Raw genomic sequence first — 19,108 nt, forward strand, 5'->3', positions numbered from 1 at the left:
CCCTTTATTTGAAATTATTACTAACTTGTATGAAAAACAACTCCATAGCTATTGCTTTTTCGTGGAAGATCACTTGCTAAGTTACATCAAGCGTAAAATTTAAATTCCTCGAAACTTTTGTTAACTAAAAGGCGGCAGATACTTGTTTTTGCATTACATGGTCCATTTTAAATTTTGGATTGAAGATAATTGCACTGAAGTAAAATATTAGAAACAGTGTCTAATTTAGACTTACTGAGGTCCTAGACTTTTTGAAATATTTGGCAAATCTATTTAAGTTGTACATTTATTTAATATAATACATATTCACTTGAAGATTATTATTATTTCTTTTTTATTGAAGAGAGGGCAAGAAAGGGACCATTAGTTATAGCTTTTGTGCTCTTGCATGGAAGAAAGTTAAAGATAATAATCTATTTATCATTAATGAAGGAACATGCAGGTTAATTAAATGCTACCTTTTAATGAAAGACATCTTATTCAGAAATTACTTTTATTGTATTATTTTGCTGCTGTTGAACTGAATCATTTTGAAATTTGCATTCCCACCCCATGGCATCAGAATAAAACTTCAGATTTAGTATAAAATCTGTAAACACATACCCAATGACAATCAAGCTAGTAAATTACTAAGTAATTGATATGCTTTTGTGGGTAATTGGCTTTTCGAATGATTGAATTTAACAATTGTAAGAGAATAAGCGTTGTGTAATAAGTTAAATTCATATCATTAAAAAAGAGTACTGGTTTCTTTTTAAAACTGCTTCTCGGAATATCATTGTATAACTCGTTTTCAATGGAAATTCTGTGGCATTAATGCCTAGAATCTTTCCTCCTTTGAATTTCTCATTTGTGAATTTATTTAAAAAAATAAAACAAATTTTCCCAGTAAAAGTTTTTCGCTTCATAAAATGTCTTTTTTTTCTCCCTCCCCCCATTTAAGTTTCTTTAATTTTTTACTTCAGCTCGTATATTTAATTTGTGACGTCATCGAATACAATGGTCTTCATAACTTTTTGAGTTCAAGTCATTGTTGATATGGGATTTTACTTACTGCAATTCTTAAACACTTATAGAACATCACAATTCCCACTTAATGCACAATTAATATCTTCGAACAATACATATTCTTGAGATTTATGGAATAGCAGACAGATTTAGAGTGTATATTCTCATCGTCAGAGAAAGAAGAAAGTGCAAGGAATACGTGTCTGCTGTTGGCAAAATTTGCAACTATGTTGAAACATAGAACAGGTAATGATTCGAAACCAGTAAGGATTAGGTGTGATAAAAGACCATTTTGTCACATGTGTTCCATTTTGTTGAAACAGTTTACTTCCTGAAATTCTACTTTCTTATCGGTTGAAATATGTAGTCACAGTTTCCTTGGCGACTCCCTGTCTGCTATTTGTAATTACAAGGGGCAAAATTTAGCACAAGGGGCGGTTTTCCCTCTTAACTTGTGCCTCTCCGGATGACCCACTAAATGTACCATCCCCCTCCCCCCCTTGGGGAAAACATCCATCAAAAGATAACTCTGATAATAATGGTCCGTATTTAATAGCAAGACATCCCCCATAGTTCGTTCTTGGCCGTAACCTAGAAATGGTTCTACTTCTCGTGAACGGTGAGAGCGAGTAGAATGTTTTTTTTTTCCTTTGGACTTTTGGCGATAAATCGCCAAATGTTTTAATCGCGCATTTCTTTTGCCGGTAAAGTTTGGGATGGGGAGAAAGATTTTTGTAAAGTTTGTTCTAGGGCCTTGGAAAAGTGCCACCTGTTTCTGCTGGTTGGGGAATATCGGGCTTGATGTAGGCCACCGTGCTATCGAGCCTATAGTGGGCCCCATTCTGCGTTCTTATTTATTTATTTATTGTTCGATTTTCGCACCGTTCCCACCATATTCTTCTTCGATAGTTTCCCCCCTTTTTTATATCTTTCTTACTTAACTTTATTTTTTATACTTAACCTACCAGGATCCTCTCGAACGTGGGACATAGTATTTTTATTATATTTTTTAAAACTTACATTGAAAGGTTTCACTTTCGACTCTAACCTTGTGAGTGATACACCGGCTTCAGTTCTGTGGCTTGGTGGTCGGTTTGTTTTTGTGAAAATGTCTGGATATATATCGATGCTAAAATGGCATTTCCTGAAATGGTATGTTTATATTTTTTTAATCTTTTATTTACTTCTGGAATGCGTATTTGTTAAAGTTTTATTGCTGTTTAAAGAATTAAAATCATTTGCCATTGTGTTACCATGGCAGATCGGAGATCTTAGCATATGTAAATTGGTGTAAATAAAGAGTTGACTATATTAAAAGTATAATCTCTGAAACATAGATGGAATATGAGTAGGTTTAATTTTGTGTGAGTCTTTTGATAAAATTAACGCACTTATTTATTCCAAATTAAAAAATCTGTCATACATAAGAATTTTTTTGTTGTATCGCTTATAGATTTTCGGTCAGCAAGCATTTGGAAAGCTTATGAAATAAATATTATGATTAGTTATTAACTTTCTTATTTTTTAGTTATTTAATGTTTGTTTACTAAATGTCTGCCTGTAAACAAAATGATATTGTTCATTAAAAGTAATGCTGTAGTTTTTTTATAATGTAAGCAAACCTATAACAAGTATCAGTTTTTAATTTTGAAGTGAATTTAAAGTGTAAGAATAAAAATTTAAAGTGAATTTAAAGTGTAAGAATAAAAATTGTACATAAATATTTCTTATGTATTTTTTTTTTTTTTTTACTGCTTTTATCATAGAATTTCTTGTCATTGTATATTATTTTGAGGCAAAGGTGTACCAGAGGATGAGTAATTAATAATTTAGCATTTTTTAGTCAAAAAAATATGAAACATTTATTTTCATATTTTTTTATCGTTTTCCTTCCATCCTACTTAGAATATTATTCATTTTGTAATTTGATGCCTCAAAATTTTTTCTTATTGTTGACCAAACTTTAAGTTTAACTGGTTAAACTTTAATAGACTCTTATTTCATTCTCTTAAAATCAAAAATTGCTTTTGAAATAACATGCTTTATGAACTTAGAAAATAATAAGTTTCATGATATCAAATAAATTATTAGAATGGAATTTAAGTATTAGTAAAAGCACACACACGTATAATATATACATACAGTAATAGTAAAGATGCCAAGAAATCTTTTATTTTTGAAAAATATTAACCCCCCAGCTCCAAAAAAGTTTTTGCAAACAGTTTTAACATTAAGTCAACAATTTTTTTATTGGAACTATTATTAAAATAAAAAAAATGATTAAATGCTATATGATTTTTTTGGATTAAATAATTAATATCTTTTAAATTATGGAACCAATAAAACACTCCAAAAGTATGTTATATCCCATATAAACATTGACATTTTGAAGCTTTAAGCAGGATACAGTAAGGGCCCCCATTTTGTTTTGACTATTTATTTTCACATTTTTATCTTAATAAAACATGTTAATTATTTATTTTCAATTCATTTCTTATTTAATTAATTTTGTAAAACTTTATATGCTTTTATTTACTTTATAATGACCCAGGACTGAGTAGCATATGCATTTGTACTTAATATTATTTGACCAAACGCATGGTGTATGAATAATTGACTTCAATGAAAATATAGAACCAATAATACTTGAGAAAGAATTAACATTATTTGTATATATTATAATATATAGAATTTATATTTTTTACAAATTTATTTTGACAACTTGGCTAATGAATTTTTAAAAGTGACCAATTTGTGCCCCTCCCCCCCATCAGCCAAACAAATCTAGGCCATTGCCTAGTCAGAAACTGTCACAAGGCTATTAATTTTTAATGCTATTAATTATATAGTTCATAAATACTACCTAGTTCTTTGTAGGTTAAATCAGAAAATAAATTCCAAATAATTTAATATGTGTGTTTGAACATTATAATTTACACTTTTATATTATGTATTGACTTCGTATGAGAACTTTCATTTCTTGTGTTGGTTTAATTATATTTTAAGAGTATAAATAATTGTATTGCAACCAAAATAAGATTGTATCAAGATTTGTAATTATTATTACTCTTTCTTGTGTTAGAATCCTGTATGATTTTTTTTCTCTTTCTTTCTGCATAATATGAACATTTCTATCATGCAGAATATGTAAAAATAATCCTTATTTAAATTTTTCAGTTGTCTTATGTTTTCTTTAAAGCATTAATAAAGTTTGAAATTTGTGTACGAATTAGAATGGGAAGAAAGATAATAAAAGGACTATTTAATATGGAACATTTTTTTATGACAGTTGTTTTATTAGAAATTATAAATGCTCTGAAATTATCGTTTTTAATAAGAAAAAATGTGTTTCATATAAAACAATTCTTATATTATACAATCCGTAATAGAATAAATAAAAATATAATTTTAGAGAACAAATGAAAAATGGAATCATTTTTTAAATGTATTATAAATGTATGCAAATAAATTAATAATGAAAATTTGAAGCAAAAAGAAGCTATTTTTATTCTGAAATTATAATTTCTTCCTCTTTATTATCACTGTCTGTGCATTTAAAAAATTACTTGTGCTTCATTTTTTTATTTTAGATTTTAAACTACCTTTAAAAAAACTCCTACTTTATAGAATACCCTATGCATCCATATGTGTAACAGATTTTAATAATTTTTTCCTGTATTTATATTCTGTCTTGATTTAAAATAAAACAATCTACATTTGTTTCTGTGTGTAACGTACAATTATGGATTGTATAATATAAGAAATTGTTTTGTATGAAACCCTTTTCAAATATTTGCATCATGGTATTGAATTTAGATGTGTTTGTTGTTATAGTGAAGCATATGTATCAATGAATTAAATATACAATGTGTTCCAAAAGCTCATGTACAAACTTTGAGGTTTAAAAAGGGTGAGGTACAGATTTTTACAGTGCAACCTGGAGGTATTAATGCAAAATGTGATTACTTCTAGATGAACTCAGTCATTGAATTCAGCAAGAGAAAAAAGATAAAATATACAACACAGGTTTAATAGATTGCAATTTTGTAAATAATTTTGTTATTTGTATAACAATTTGCAGAGCATGTATAACTTCAAACAGTTTATCCTTTGAATACTTAAGTTAATATTCCAAAAACTTATTATTTATACAGTACTTTATCTTATTTTTCAATGCTGCACCTGACTGCTAATGTTGCTCTTTATGCAACTGCTTTTTCAATTTATTTCCATTAAGTTTATGTTAAGTACTTTACCTGGTTTATTCTTTTTGTTTACCTTATTTGCTGACTAAAAGTCCTTTGTAGTACTTTTTGAGTTGTGACCCTGTGTTTGTTGTAAAAGTGACTTTCTATATATTTGATTTACATATCATATTTTCAAGTTGTCTTTTGAGTCACCTTGTGTATAAAGAAAGATACCGTTTTATTACTATATGTATTATTTTTCGTGCATTATCATTTAGTATTAATATATTTTACTTTATAAGACATTTGCGAATTTTATGAAGGTGTAAATATCAGTAATTTTAGAAGCTGTTACAACACAAAGTCTAATTTAGTAAAGGTTTATGCATTGGTGTGACACATCTTTTTTTATGTTATATGTTTATATGTTAATGTGATGATGCATTAAAAAGAATCTTTGAATTGGAGAAAAATTATTTGCAGCAATCTGTGTAGATAATATGGATATGGCTTTGACATTATATTTAAGCTGTTGATTTTGGGAATTTTTCCTCTAATATTGTATGCAGTATTGAGCAAATTATTTTTTTATTAAGTAATCTTACAATTTATGTCAGAAATATCCAACCAGAATGTTTTCTTTCCTCTGCTTCTTGGTAAAGGAGAGTACTTAGATTTCTAGTTTTCATTAATTTTCTTTTTCTGATTTGATTTTTAACATACTGTTTATCTCAGGAATGAAGATTGCTATTAAATTATTGATTTTATGCATAATTCTAAGTTTGTTATATTATTTTAACATAGCTTGATGTCTACATGATCTGCCAATCTGTATTTATTTTCAAATTGAATTGCTAGAATTACCTGTATCTGAAAGAATTTAGAAGAAAATCTTTCAATTTTGATATTATTTAATTTTATTTCTTGTATGTTTCACTAACTTTACTAATTTGAGTATGTTACTCATTATTTAGCATTATGGTGTAATGGCTGGCCACAGTGTGATAGTCTCACAGATAAAGACTGAAGATCCAAGTGATGTCAGTAGTGGTTCTCTGTGTCCTTCATCACCTCATCTGTATTCCCCATCAAACTCTGGTCTTTCAAACAGTCAGACAGATTTCAGTCGAGCGATGGGTCCTGTAGTAGGGAGTTCCAAATCCCACTGTCAGTCTGCAGAAGAAATGGCATTGGTAAGTTTTTCATTTTTGTTTTTTAGAAAAATTTAAGTTTATTACTTTGATACAGGGAAACACGGCATCAAATATTAATGATATTTAGGTCATGATGGAGACATTTATATTCAATGAGAGCTTATTAGATGTAGAGGGCCATAACTTGTGCTACATTGTCTTAAAAAAATTAATTTTGAATAATTTAATTATTAGTTAATAAAGATAATAACAATTTTGATATGTTATCAAAAATATAACTAAGCAGTTAGTAAGTTTTAATTCATTTATATTAAAAATTAGATTTTGAGATAAATATTCTTAGTTATTCTTCCCTACTGTTGTTTTTATGAGTATAAGTAACTGGTTGAGAAATAAGAAAAGCCATAAAAGTTAAGATTACTACAAGAAACATTAGGAATACTATTTTTGTATAGATTTACAAGAAAAATTATTAGAATTAAATTATTATTTTAGTTATTAATAAAATTATACTTTTTCTAATTATCATTCATTTTTTTTGGCATTATAGAAAAAATATTTAAAACTTCACTTCTAATTTCTCTGTTTCTGTATTTACAACATTAGATTCTTCCCTTTGCAAAAAATGTTGTGGAAGAGAATATATTTTCTTACTATGCTTTTGTGGCAATAGGAGATCGATAACGATTTTAAAGATAATACCTTAGATGTTTCTACGTTTAAATGTGCTCTGTTTTCTATAAAAATTGAAATTTTGAAAAGAAGAACAAATTGTTAATAGATTTAAATACCATCTGTATAATTTAATTAATTAATGTTTATCTTATATATTGAAAATAAGGGATATTAATATCCATAGTGTCAATGTATAGTAGGTAGTACATTGCTATGTATATGCGTTGGTATTGGTTCCCAAAATATCCAGCATTTGAAAGCAACATTACTGTAAAAGTAAATGACTGTTAACAGAAATTCTCATTAAACTCCCAATAACACATACACCTGTTAAATAATTCAAGTCTCTTTTCGAAATAGCTGTTTCTAAACGCTGTCTCTTTCCATAATGAAAATTTAAATATGTTGTGAAAAAAAAAATGGCATAGAAAAAAGAAGATTTAGGAGACAGTAGATTTTAATTATTTGCTGCATCTATTTTTTTAATGGCTTCTAATTTTTTTGTTATCTGTTACATTTTTGAAATATAGCCAAAGCATACATCTTTGCCATGCATGTACTGTCGTTCATTACAGGATTATCTTAAATGAAGGGTTTAGAATTAGATGTCTGTAGCTATAAAAAGTAAAATTCGATCATTTTAACCTAAACCAAATGGGATATTTATTTGGATTATTGTATAAAAAATCTTCAGATTTTTCATTTAAGTAAGTTCTTTAAGTCTTTTTGTTATTACATTAACAATATTAATTAACAATATGGCTTCACAAATATTCATTTTTCCTGTTTTCTTCAGAAACAAACTATTTGAATGAATATTTGGTCATGGGAATTTTAAAGTTATACTTTGTCAATATCTTTTTATTCAGTAATTATTTTTGAGAGATATTCATTTTTTCTTACTTTCTGTGCATTGATGGCTTGTATTTTGTAACTTAATACTATTGTAATGTGCGGGGATGATTTTTTTTGCATAATGTTTTGAGTTAAAACTGATTTTGAATGATTTAACAGCTTATAAGGAAGGATGAGATTTTTTGCTTATTGTAGGTAAGATTTTAAAAAAGAAATTTTAATTAATGAATTTTTAATTTATTAAGATCAACTTCAAATAAGCTTTTATATAAATTTTCTTACATTCCTTACTTGTGTTTCTACAAATCTATCAAATGTGACTGTGCAATGAGGAAACATATAAAGCCAGAATAAATTTAGACTCATTAACAAGCAAAAAAAAAAAAAAAAAAAGTATGATATTTTATTTAGTGTTAAATATTCCTTTTTTTTTAGTTTTATTTATTATGCTTTAGGCTCTGAAAACATGTTTCAGTAATGGAAAAACATAAGAAATCAACTCTATTTCTGTCATCCCTACATTTGTGCTTTTCTATTGCCCTTTAAAGCGCATGATGGGGGGGGGGCTTGCCCACGCATTCACAGTAGGATATATGTTAGGAAATAAACTCAAAATAAATAAATAAATAAAAAGTAAAGTTCTGAAAGTGCCCCCCCCCCCCTCTTTTAGAGAACAATCTAAACTCATACTATTTTCCTTAAATAGTATGAGTTTGCAAAAAGAATTGAGTAACCTCTCTTTGTGAAAGAATAAATATTAGTTTCAATTCTATCTCTTTCTAATAAAAATGTGTAAAAAAAAAAAAAAAAAAAAAGTGTGTGTGTGTGTGGACTTTTTATGATTGTCCTGTAGTGAATTATTCTCTTGAGTAGAATACTTTTTAAGAAAAGATATTGTTTAATTGTTTATAAATTTTTGAAATATTTTTTATTATATTTTATAAACACAGTATGTAATTATGAAATAAATTTCTGATACTTCAGATTATTGTCCTGGGAATTAAAATAAAAAAAACTTTCTTTGAAAGAAATTATTTTTTATGCTGAATATTTCGAGATCATTCCATTTTTTGAGTAATAATTTGAACTATGGCAAGAAATATTTCGAGATCATTCCATTTTTTGAGTGATAATTTGAACTATGGCAAGAAATAAAGTAATTTGAATATATTGAAAAAGTTTATTAAATTATTTGTGTCTTTTGATATTGTATTTATACTATTTTGTTGTCTTGTTTGATGGTAAATTTTTTTGCTGAATCCAATTTATTATTTTAAAATTTAACATAATGAAAATTTCAGGAATTGTATCAGGGTGTAGCTGACCAGTCTCCATCCTCTCCTGGTAGTCCTGAAAGTCGTCATCAGGATATGTTTTGTTCAAGTACAATGTCAGGGGATGGTATTGGTGCAGTGGTTGTTTCAAATTCAGAAGGCAAATCTGGAGATTCTCCAAAACGATATTGCTTAGTATGTGGAGATGTTGCTTCTGGATACCATTATGGTGTGGCTTCATGCGAAGCATGTAAAGCGTTTTTCAAAAGAACTATTCAAGGTAATTTTTTTAATTTTTTTATTTTTTTATTATTAAAATTATTAAATTTTAAACATTATATTAGGATTTTTTTGGGGTATTTTCTATTATTTATTTCAAGAAATTTAAAAAAAAAGTATGCAGTTATGATTGTATTTGAAATTTTATATAATATTGTTGCTTTGCTAAAGTAATTTTTATTGAAATAACAATGGAATATATACACACACATTCTTGGCGTAGCTTCATGTTATTATTATTATTATTATTTTTTTTTTTTTTTTTTTTTTGTACATGGGTATTCACTCATGCCAGAGATTCATCTTGAATGATCACATACTAATAGGTTCATTTATAACTAATAATCAATGCCATATGGATAATACAAAAAAATTGCTAATGGCATATGGTTAATATGCAAGTACCATTTTTTTTAAAATTCTGAGTCTTATTCAATAATTAATATATATATATATATAATTTTAGTTGCTAATTACTACAGCTGCCATTAAACCATCATAATTAAAAATATAAATGGAATATTAAAAACACTCTGCAAGATTTTGTTTTCTATTAATTAATATAATTTTTTAAAAATTTCTTAAGAGAATAATTTTGAGCTTTTGAATTATTATTAATTTATATTTCTTTTAATGTTAAAATTGGATTGTTAAAAAGAAACTTCAAATTACAATTATATAATATATAAGTTTTATATGCTTAGCTCAAAAACAGTACCATATCGTTGGATGTAATTTGAAGTTAAAGACCCCCCTCCTCCATGAAAATTGTGCAATGACAATTTCTGATCTAATTGTAAAGAAATAATTTTGTATAAGAAAATGGAAAATTTTCAATATCATTCTGATGAATGGAATGTTTGTTATTTGAGAAGAATAATTTATTTAGACATGAAATTTTTCTCTTTTTCTTTTGTGGGATTTTTGAAAAGTCACCCATTTTTTTTCTGTTCTAATTTTATTGAAAAACGTGCATGGTTTTTATTATGAGATAATATTCTTTTTTATATTTCTCACAATGAAATGCTATTATTAAACTTTATTTTGTTTTAATAGTATTAAAAATCTGTTCTGACTATGAATGGTGGTTTGATTGCATTGATGATTATTGAGCTTATATTGTCGTCATAAAATTTAGTATTTTTATCTTTATTATATTAATTCTTTAGGATCTATTGGGAAAGATACAATTATATTAATGTTATAAATTGTAAGGTGTGAATTTAATTCCAATTTTTGAATCATTCTTTAACTTTTGCTGTTAATAGGAAATATTGAATATACCTGTCCTGCTAATAATGATTGTGAAATCAATAAGAGGAGGAGGAAAGCTTGCCAAGCCTGTAGGTTTCAAAAATGTTTGAAAATGGGCATGTTAAAAGAAGGCAAGTTTTTTAAAATATATATTTTTTCTGTTTAATTATATTTTGCTATATAATTTTTAAGTTTGTTCACACTATACTAAGAAGGTATACTTTAGGGAATAATAGCTTAAGAATTTTTTATATATTGTCTATAATAATTTAATTTTTTCTTTTGAATCCAATGAATAGTGGACTGACTTTTAACTTTTTCTTTAACATTTAATGCTGGAACACATGGCTTGCAGCCATCTTAAATTTAAATTTTCTATTTAATTTACTAATTTTGTATATATTGAAAATAGAAACATGCTTAAGCAAGTACTGCTATAAAAATTTGTAAAGTTTCTAGTTATTTAAAATTAGGTTGTTGTTCACATTCTTTAATATTGTAAATTCCGCATGCATTTATCTTACATTATATATATTTGCTATGACTTATATAAGAATTGTAATTTACAAAAGAATTTTTTTAAATTTTAGGTGTGCGTCTTGACAGAGTGCGTGGTGGACGACAAAAGTACAGGCGATGCCAAGAAAGTCCTTACCAAGTTCATCCTGTCCCCTGTAAAAAGCCATCAATAGAAGGTATTTACTATACCTTCATAGATCTTGCAAAAAAAAAAAACAACGTGAATTGCAATAAGATTTAATGAGTTCAAGTTCTTGTAATAAATTTTTCTCTTCCGCTAATATCTCGAATATTTTGTTTCCTGTTTTAGTTCTTGCTGTCAGTCTTTTTATGCAATGTTAATGAGTTATTTTTTTATTATTTGTATTAATGAACAAAATATGAAAAGGGACTTTTAAACTTTCAAAAACTTTTTTAGTTATATTAAATAACTATGGCCGTAAAAGTAATTTAATTTTTGTTTTAGACTTTATTAGTGCTCCAATTTCTTTTAATCAGTAATTATCAAATAATCTTGTGTACATATTTATTTTTAAATAATTATATATAGAAATATATATAATATTATCTCTAAAAATAATTTCATATGTACATAATTTATAATTTACATAGTAGAAATTTTTAGCAATATATTATTTTAATATTTAAATAATAGCATTGGAAAGCAAAAGATTGTATCAAGTATATATAAAACATGAAATAGTTATGTTTTAAGTAAATCAACTGGAAGGCTTATCTATAAAATCATCCGAAAATTTTCACTCTCTCTCTGCAACAAATATTTCACTGGTTTAAAAAAAAAAGTAGTTTATTTAGTTTTTGCAGAAAACATCAATATTTATGTTTCTTCAAGGTTGGTCCCTTTTGAAGGGCATTATGTGTTTGAAAAGTGGTTTTGGATTCAAGACATTTTAATTGGGGGAAATACATTAAGCTTTTTCAGAAGTCATAAAATGAGAGCCATTACAAAATGTCGTTTTCTTGAAGAAATTTATCAAATGGTACTTGTCATGTTTGATATTTTAATCAATTCCTAAGTGCAACATTCAGTGGGGTCTTCTACGTACCTTTAAAAATGCATAATATGATGAATATCACCACAGCTTTTATTCTTATAAAATATTTTAACATGTTTTATTTTAATTTTTCTTTCTCAACAGATAATAAAATTATAACAGCTCTTCTCAATTGTGAACCTGATCCACTACAAGCAATACCAAATCCTGCTCTTCCAGAATCTGACTTGAAAATGATTAGTACGCTCAGTGATTTAGTTGATCGAGAACTTGTTTCCACGATTGGTTGGGCCAAACAGATACCTGGTAAAATTATAGTTTTACTTTATAAGAAATTTATTTCAAAAGTAGTATGTTCTAAATTTTTCTGTTTGTAATAATATAAATTTGAATGTTTAAGCTATTTATTAAAATTTTCTGAGGAGAAGCCCTAAAATTTTAAATAATTGTAATATTTTACAACTGATAAAGAAATAATTATTTCAAATTAATTGTAATGTACTGTTTATTTCTGCAAGTAATTGATTATTCTGAAAGCTGTTATTAATTATTTGTTATAACCTAAATCTTTGTAATCACACCAAAAAGACAATTAAAATATTATGAATATTTTTCTAATAAACTATGAAACCTTTAGAAATTTATTAAAAACTTGTGTTTCTGTTTCTTATTTGTTAAAAATTACTTGCTTTTTTTATTTTAAATTATTCTCTTGATATTTTGTATAAAAAATGCATTAGTTTTAAATATGTTTATCAATTATAAGAATGTTAAAAATGCTTCTAATTAAATAAGTTGTAGCATTTTAATTCTCCAAAAGTAATATCAGTTTAAATTTAAGAAATTATAGATATTCTAAGTCAAAGAAAAATTAATATTTATCACAAAATATTATTATTTTAGGTTTTACAGATCTCACCCTCAATGATCAGATGAAACTGCTGCAGACTACATGGGCTGAAATACTTTCATTATCTCTAGCTTACCGGTATAAAATTCATTTATACATTTGCATTCCCTCTTTTCACCTTAATCATTCAGTGATTGAATTTTATTATGAAGGAAAATGTTATTCATAAAGTATTTTAAAGTAGTAATATCTAGCTAATATTTATTGCTGTTAATCATAATTTTATGTAAATTTCAATATTCATTTTTTTCTTCTTTTTTTCTTTGAAGTTTTTATCTTTTAAGATTTCTGTTGTAAGTGTTCTTATAAGAATAATCATTATCCTAGAATATTTGAATTCAGAATTCTCGCTGGCTGATCATTAGCTTATATTCATCTTTTGTTTTCATTTTGCTCTTGGATTGAGGGTATGAGTTTCAAAAATATGCAACTTAAAAAATTTTATTCTGATTTGTACAGAGATCATTAGTTTCTAGATTTTTTAAAATAAGTTTCAAAGCTTAATATTATATATATGTATGTAAGGTTGTAATTATTTAACTGATTTTTTTAAATTCATTTCTTCATTTATTTGAATTCTGCAATTTTGTATTATTATTGGATAATGATGACAAAAGAATATTTTCATAATTTTAGAGCTCTTAATTAACACTTCATATATTAATTTAGCTAAAAATTGATTTAACCCTTTAGAGGGCCATTTTTTTCTAGTGATATTATGCTAAAATATATTTAGGCTTGAAATTAGAATAAGAAAAGGGATTCATTTAGCTTATTAGATAAATTTTATTTGATTAATTAATTAATTTGGGTAATTAATAATTAAGGATCAAATCAAGACACATCATTTTGTGTAAAATAAAGAACTAAAGCATCTAAGTTTCTGTCTTTCTAAAAAAATTTGTCAGAACTTATGCCAACCTACATAAATTCATACAAAGATTGATAAATTTGGTAGGAAGCGTACTCCCCACGGCCCTAGAAAGGGTTAAAAGAGATAGCACTTTTTACTGTTCATTTGGCGAAATCTTAGTTCTTGGATTTCTTAATTTATATTAGCATGGATATTAATGGTTAAAAAATTTAGAAAATAACAATAAAAAGTTTAATACGCCTTAGTGTGTAGCTAGAGGTAGGAAATAAAAAATTTCTTCAAAATCCTAGCAACATCATAAAGAAATTAAGACACAGTGTAATGATTAGAAATTCTTGTATATTCATTGAAAGCTAAAATATGCTATAAATATAAGTAACTTATTCTATTGTACTTTGAGTATTGCTATATGAATCTCATGCTCTTATAGTTTCCTATTATCTATATTTTTGATTTAAAAAATTAAAACAATATTAAATATTAGTTAAAAAATTGCTTTTACTATGAAAATATAATTAAAGGGAACTAAACATTAGATTTTTTAAATATTTAATATATAAATTGTGTACAAATTAGAATATTTAAAATTAAAAAATTGGAAATTTAATAAAAGGTAATTATTTTCATCAGAAAATTTTATGTTTTTGAATATTGTTGCATATTAGAATATAGCTGTCTGATTTAATGTAATGATTTGTTTACATCAAAGCAGTTGTCGTGTGCCTAGTGGTGTTTTATGCCATTTGATTCCTGATTATGGATTGGGTATTTTTATGCCTTTTTAGCTAAGGACTTCAAATTAAAAAATAATAATTATTAAAAAACTCTTATAAAAGAGCTTTATAAATGCATTAAAAAGAGAAAAAAAAGTAATTATAAAAATTTTGGAGGTAGGGAAGGTTAAAAAAAAAAAAAAAAAAAAAGGAAAAGCCTGAAATGCAGAAAACAATAGAAGATTATAAAGAAAATATATAATGAAGGTGTAAGAAACTCATTATCCATTGTATTAAAATTTAAATATGAGTCCGATTTCTATTTAATTAAAGCTTTCTTGTTTGCATCTCATTTCTTCTCTTCAGATTTTTTTATTGAATATAAATATCATTTCCTTTTTAATGCATTGATTAATGCAATTTAATTATAAAAAATTTATTTTTTCCCCCTGAATGGGATGTTGTGTTTATTTTATTTATTTACTATTGTGGCAAATTTAATTATAATTCAAAATGGGTTAGCATTAAATATGAATAGTGCTAAAACTTTTGTAGTTAAGTACAGTCTAACAGGTTCATCCAGAACTCTGATTTAGCTTAGAATACATGAAACACATGAGAATTAAATATTTGGGTAAGATTCTAAATCCGTTAAGAAAAACTGGAGAAGTAAACAAATTAAAATGGTAATGTTTTTTTATTTTTATATACACGGTGATTCATTCTTTTTACATATTTGAGAAATTATTATCATTAGTATTGGTAGGTATTATACTATCTGTTGTTTTGTATCAGTTATTCTTTGAATTGGTTTCAAACTCAATCCTTCAGGTCCTATATGTCTGGAAGCGAGCCATTCAAATTATATTTTACTCAAGATTTCACAATGGATGAAGTGCAAGCCGGAGAATGCCAAGCAATAGAGCTATATTCTCGTTCAATACGACTAGTCAAAAGGTTGGAAAGCATAAATATAGCAAGGGAAGAATACCTTGCATTAAAGGCCCTTCTTTTAGCAAATGCTGGTAAGAGTTAACATAATTTTCAAGTGATGTTTTTTCATAACATAAAAAAAAATGATGAAGAACATTTAATTTAGATTTCTAATGAATCCTGAAAGTACTTTTAGTGATTATAGTAAATTTCATTTGGTAAAATTTACAAAATGAATGAAAAATAATTTTTATATCTTCTTCTGACATTATGTGAGAAGAAGTATTAATAGTCACGCTGGACTTTTTCTAAGTCCATATTTTTTATGTTAAAATTTTTAGTGATATCACCACATGTCTTTATATCAGATTGTTTAAGAGTTTTTTTAAGTTTCATGAATTTAAAGAGTATTTTAATTAATCCATTGCATGAATGTGCAGTTCAGAACTGATTACTAAATTTATATAGTGTAAATTTTTATCTAAATAATTAAATATATTTGATTAAATTAACAAAATCTTATTACTTTAGATTTCCAATTGCCTAAGCTGATTGGGATTATTATCATCTCGGATAATCAAAAACTTGATCATTAGGGACTAAATTTTAAATGTGGAAACTTTTTCTTTCTATAAAATTTTTAAAAAATTGTTTATTTTAATTTCAAAAAATATGCCTACAAGTACTATAATGTATTGCCCAAACAAGTTTTCATTAAATCACAAAATAAGAGGAAAACATACACATCAATTAGTAAACTGATTAAGAGAAAAATCCGTAGTAAGAAGTTAAAAAAAAAAAATCAATTTCTTATCTTGAAAATTTGCAAATATTACTAATTTTTAGAGTTTCTTTTGCATTTACTTGGTGATTCTTTAAAAAAACTCAACAGATAATCTCTCTCTAAAAATATATATAATTTTTAGTGGCATTTATTGTAGAATTTTTTTTCTTTAATGAAAATGGCAGTGGAATTTGCTCACATCATTTCTTTAAAGTACTTAAAAATGGAATTGTTTTTTTAAATATTTTTTTTATTTTGCAGTAAATTAATTTGTGAGCTATTAAAAAAGTAAATAGCCTGTTAACGATATTCATAAGCTTTTGAATTGAGGAAATTCACTGTGATGCTAACTAAAAAATTAGTTATTTGAAATACATTATTAAATTTTCTGTTCAGGCTTTGTTAACAGAGACCTTCATTTATAAATACTCAGTTAATAAAGTTTTTACTTTAAGTACAGTTTCAGTTGCTAAGGATATGCGACTTTATTATGAAATGAATATTAATAATTCTTGTTCTTCTAGATATTCAGCTGGAAGAACCTCAGTCTGTGCACAAATTACGTGATAGCATACTCAACGGACTGCAGAACTGTGTGACGGTGTATCGAAACACAAACTGTATTGAGCACTTGAGTCAATTGATGCTGTGCCTACCTCTCTTGCGGCAACTTGATGCAGAAGTTCGGCTGTTTTGGAGCAATGTCCGCAAGGCAGGGAAAGTGGTCCTGAACAAATTGTTTGTTGAAATGCTGGAATCGAATGGACACTTGTTGTAAATTTATTCATTTGCCATAAGAATCCAGGTATGCGTGAAAGGGGGGAAGGGGGTCTGGTGCATGATGTTGTTACTAGGACTTAGAATGTGATCAAATATCATTACAATCAATTGCATCACATTACTTAAATTGGTGGATTAAATGTTAGCTTTGTGAGAGAGATGCAGTTGTAATCAATTTCTATTTTAGAGAGGCAAAAGAAATATTATTTGGAGTAGCTTTATCAAGAGATTTAGTTGTTTTTATGAAGTCTTTTTTAAATATCTGCTAAGTTTAATTTTACTGATGACCAACATAAAGTCCATTTTAAAAATTCCTGAATGCAGTGATTTAAGGAATGGAAATTTTTTATGCAAAAAGCTGTTATTTCTATTTTAGTATGTTAAACCTGGGTAATTAGTTAATTCTAATCTTTCAGAAAATTATAATTCTATATATACTTATAGATTAATACATTTTCTTTAGAGTTGGATAATATTTATTTCGTATGTGTTATTTATCTTTAAATAATTCCATCATTCAGAGTCTTCCTTTTCTACAACCATTTTTTTAACTGTAAGATTGTGCTTTTATAGCATAATGAATTAAAACGTTTTATTGAAAAAATATTTTGTTTCATACCTAATATTGCAAATGTTCTCTATTATTTGTACTTTCCCTTTTATCTTTTCTTAAGATAATTTTAATTATTAAGTTTTGCACTATTTTAAGTTATATATATTTTAATCACAGTTTTGAATTTATTTAATCCTTTCTTTTATTTTTCTGTGAAATCTTTTTATTTATACATCTTATAAATGTATCTTTATTATTTTTAATAGAATAAAAAAATATTTCAGTATTTTTCTAAAACTTTTAAATTTTCCATAAAAATCTGCTTTAAAAAACACAGTTTAAGTATTATTGTTTGCTTTTCATTTTAAACTGAAAATCAAATCACTGCATTACTGGATTGCCTTACTGAAGAAAATATTTTGCATAATAAATTTGATTCATTATAATTTTTTACATCTGAGCCCTCTTACATAAGTCTAGCATCTATTCCATTTAATTTAATTAGTATTTAACTTGTACAAATTCATTTACCATTGTAATATGTTTTGCCTCTTGTTGAGTCCATAATTTGAATTTAGTGTATGTGTGATTAAAAGATCAAATTTGTTTTGTGTGGCCTGTTATGGTTTTGTTGAACTGTTTTAAACCGATGCAGGTCAGTGAATACATCTGTTAACATATGATTTGGGCAATAGAACATGCACAGACCTCACAATAAACTTTTATCAACCTCAACGTAATCATTAATTCATTGTTAAAATGTTCACATATTTCCTGCCATTAAAAAAGTCGTGTGGTCTCATTGATACTGCCACCTCTGGAAGCAACTGCGGTCATCGTTAATTTTCATCCTTGGTGCTGACACCAGAGAAATAATAGGAAAAAGAAGTTATGAATGATTTTTTAAATGGAAAAAAAATAATAAATCTTACTGAATATTTTATCACTGTATCTCATGTTTAAACTATTTGTAAATATAATTTTAATATGAATCTGTCAAAAAATTCTAATGAATTCTATTCTTGTTGTTAGTAGAGAAATATACAAATGTATTTTTCTTTTTTTTTTTTCGGGGTGTATGTTTGTGTTACTGCTGGAAAGGGGTATTGATTTGTTATTATAATGAACTGATAAGTGGTTGTGATTTCATATTCCCTAAATTCTTGTCTTTTAGGAGATATGGTATGCATTTTAAAACATCTTGAATTTTTTTCCTTAAAATAAAATACTTTATTTTGCAATACTTTTTCGAAGAAATCTTCACATTTAAAGCAATAATATGTGGCTTTCCTTATTTATTGTAATGTGTGTGTATATATATTGCATAATATTGGAAGCAG

At 26.3% G+C, this 19,108-nt stretch overlaps 1 protein-coding gene across 3 annotated transcripts in view; it reads left to right on the plus strand.

Moving 5' to 3' along the window:
- The window catches only part of LOC129976352 (steroid hormone receptor ERR2-like), an 84,573-nt gene extending 66,705 nt beyond the window's left edge, over window positions 1-17,868 (plus strand). The window contains exons 1-9 of one of the 3 annotated variants that reach the window (XM_056089878.1): window positions 1,772-2,160; window positions 6,170-6,388; window positions 9,181-9,433; window positions 10,701-10,817; window positions 11,277-11,381; window positions 12,366-12,527; window positions 13,125-13,209; window positions 15,550-15,743; window positions 16,960-17,868. In XM_056089878.1, the coding sequence (XP_055945853.1) occupies window positions 2,143-2,160; window positions 6,170-6,388; window positions 9,181-9,433; window positions 10,701-10,817; window positions 11,277-11,381; window positions 12,366-12,527; window positions 13,125-13,209; window positions 15,550-15,743; window positions 16,960-17,213 (1,407 nt within the window). In that variant the 5' untranslated portion in view covers window positions 1,772-2,142 and the 3' untranslated portion in view covers window positions 17,214-17,868. Of the gene's footprint in view, window positions 1-1,771; window positions 2,161-6,169; window positions 6,389-9,180; window positions 9,434-10,700; window positions 10,818-11,276; window positions 11,382-12,365; window positions 12,528-13,124; window positions 13,210-15,549; window positions 15,744-16,959 lie in introns of those variants that run through there. The other 2 variants (XM_056089879.1, XM_056089880.1) reach the window with 2 other exon arrangements.
- The last annotated feature ends 1,240 nt before the right edge of the window (window positions 17,869-19,108 follow it).

Source organism: Argiope bruennichi, chromosome 7 (genome assembly GCF_947563725.1).
Source record: "Argiope bruennichi chromosome 7, qqArgBrue1.1, whole genome shotgun sequence".
In the NCBI taxonomy this organism is placed as follows: Eukaryota; Metazoa; Arthropoda; class Arachnida; order Araneae; family Araneidae; genus Argiope; species Argiope bruennichi.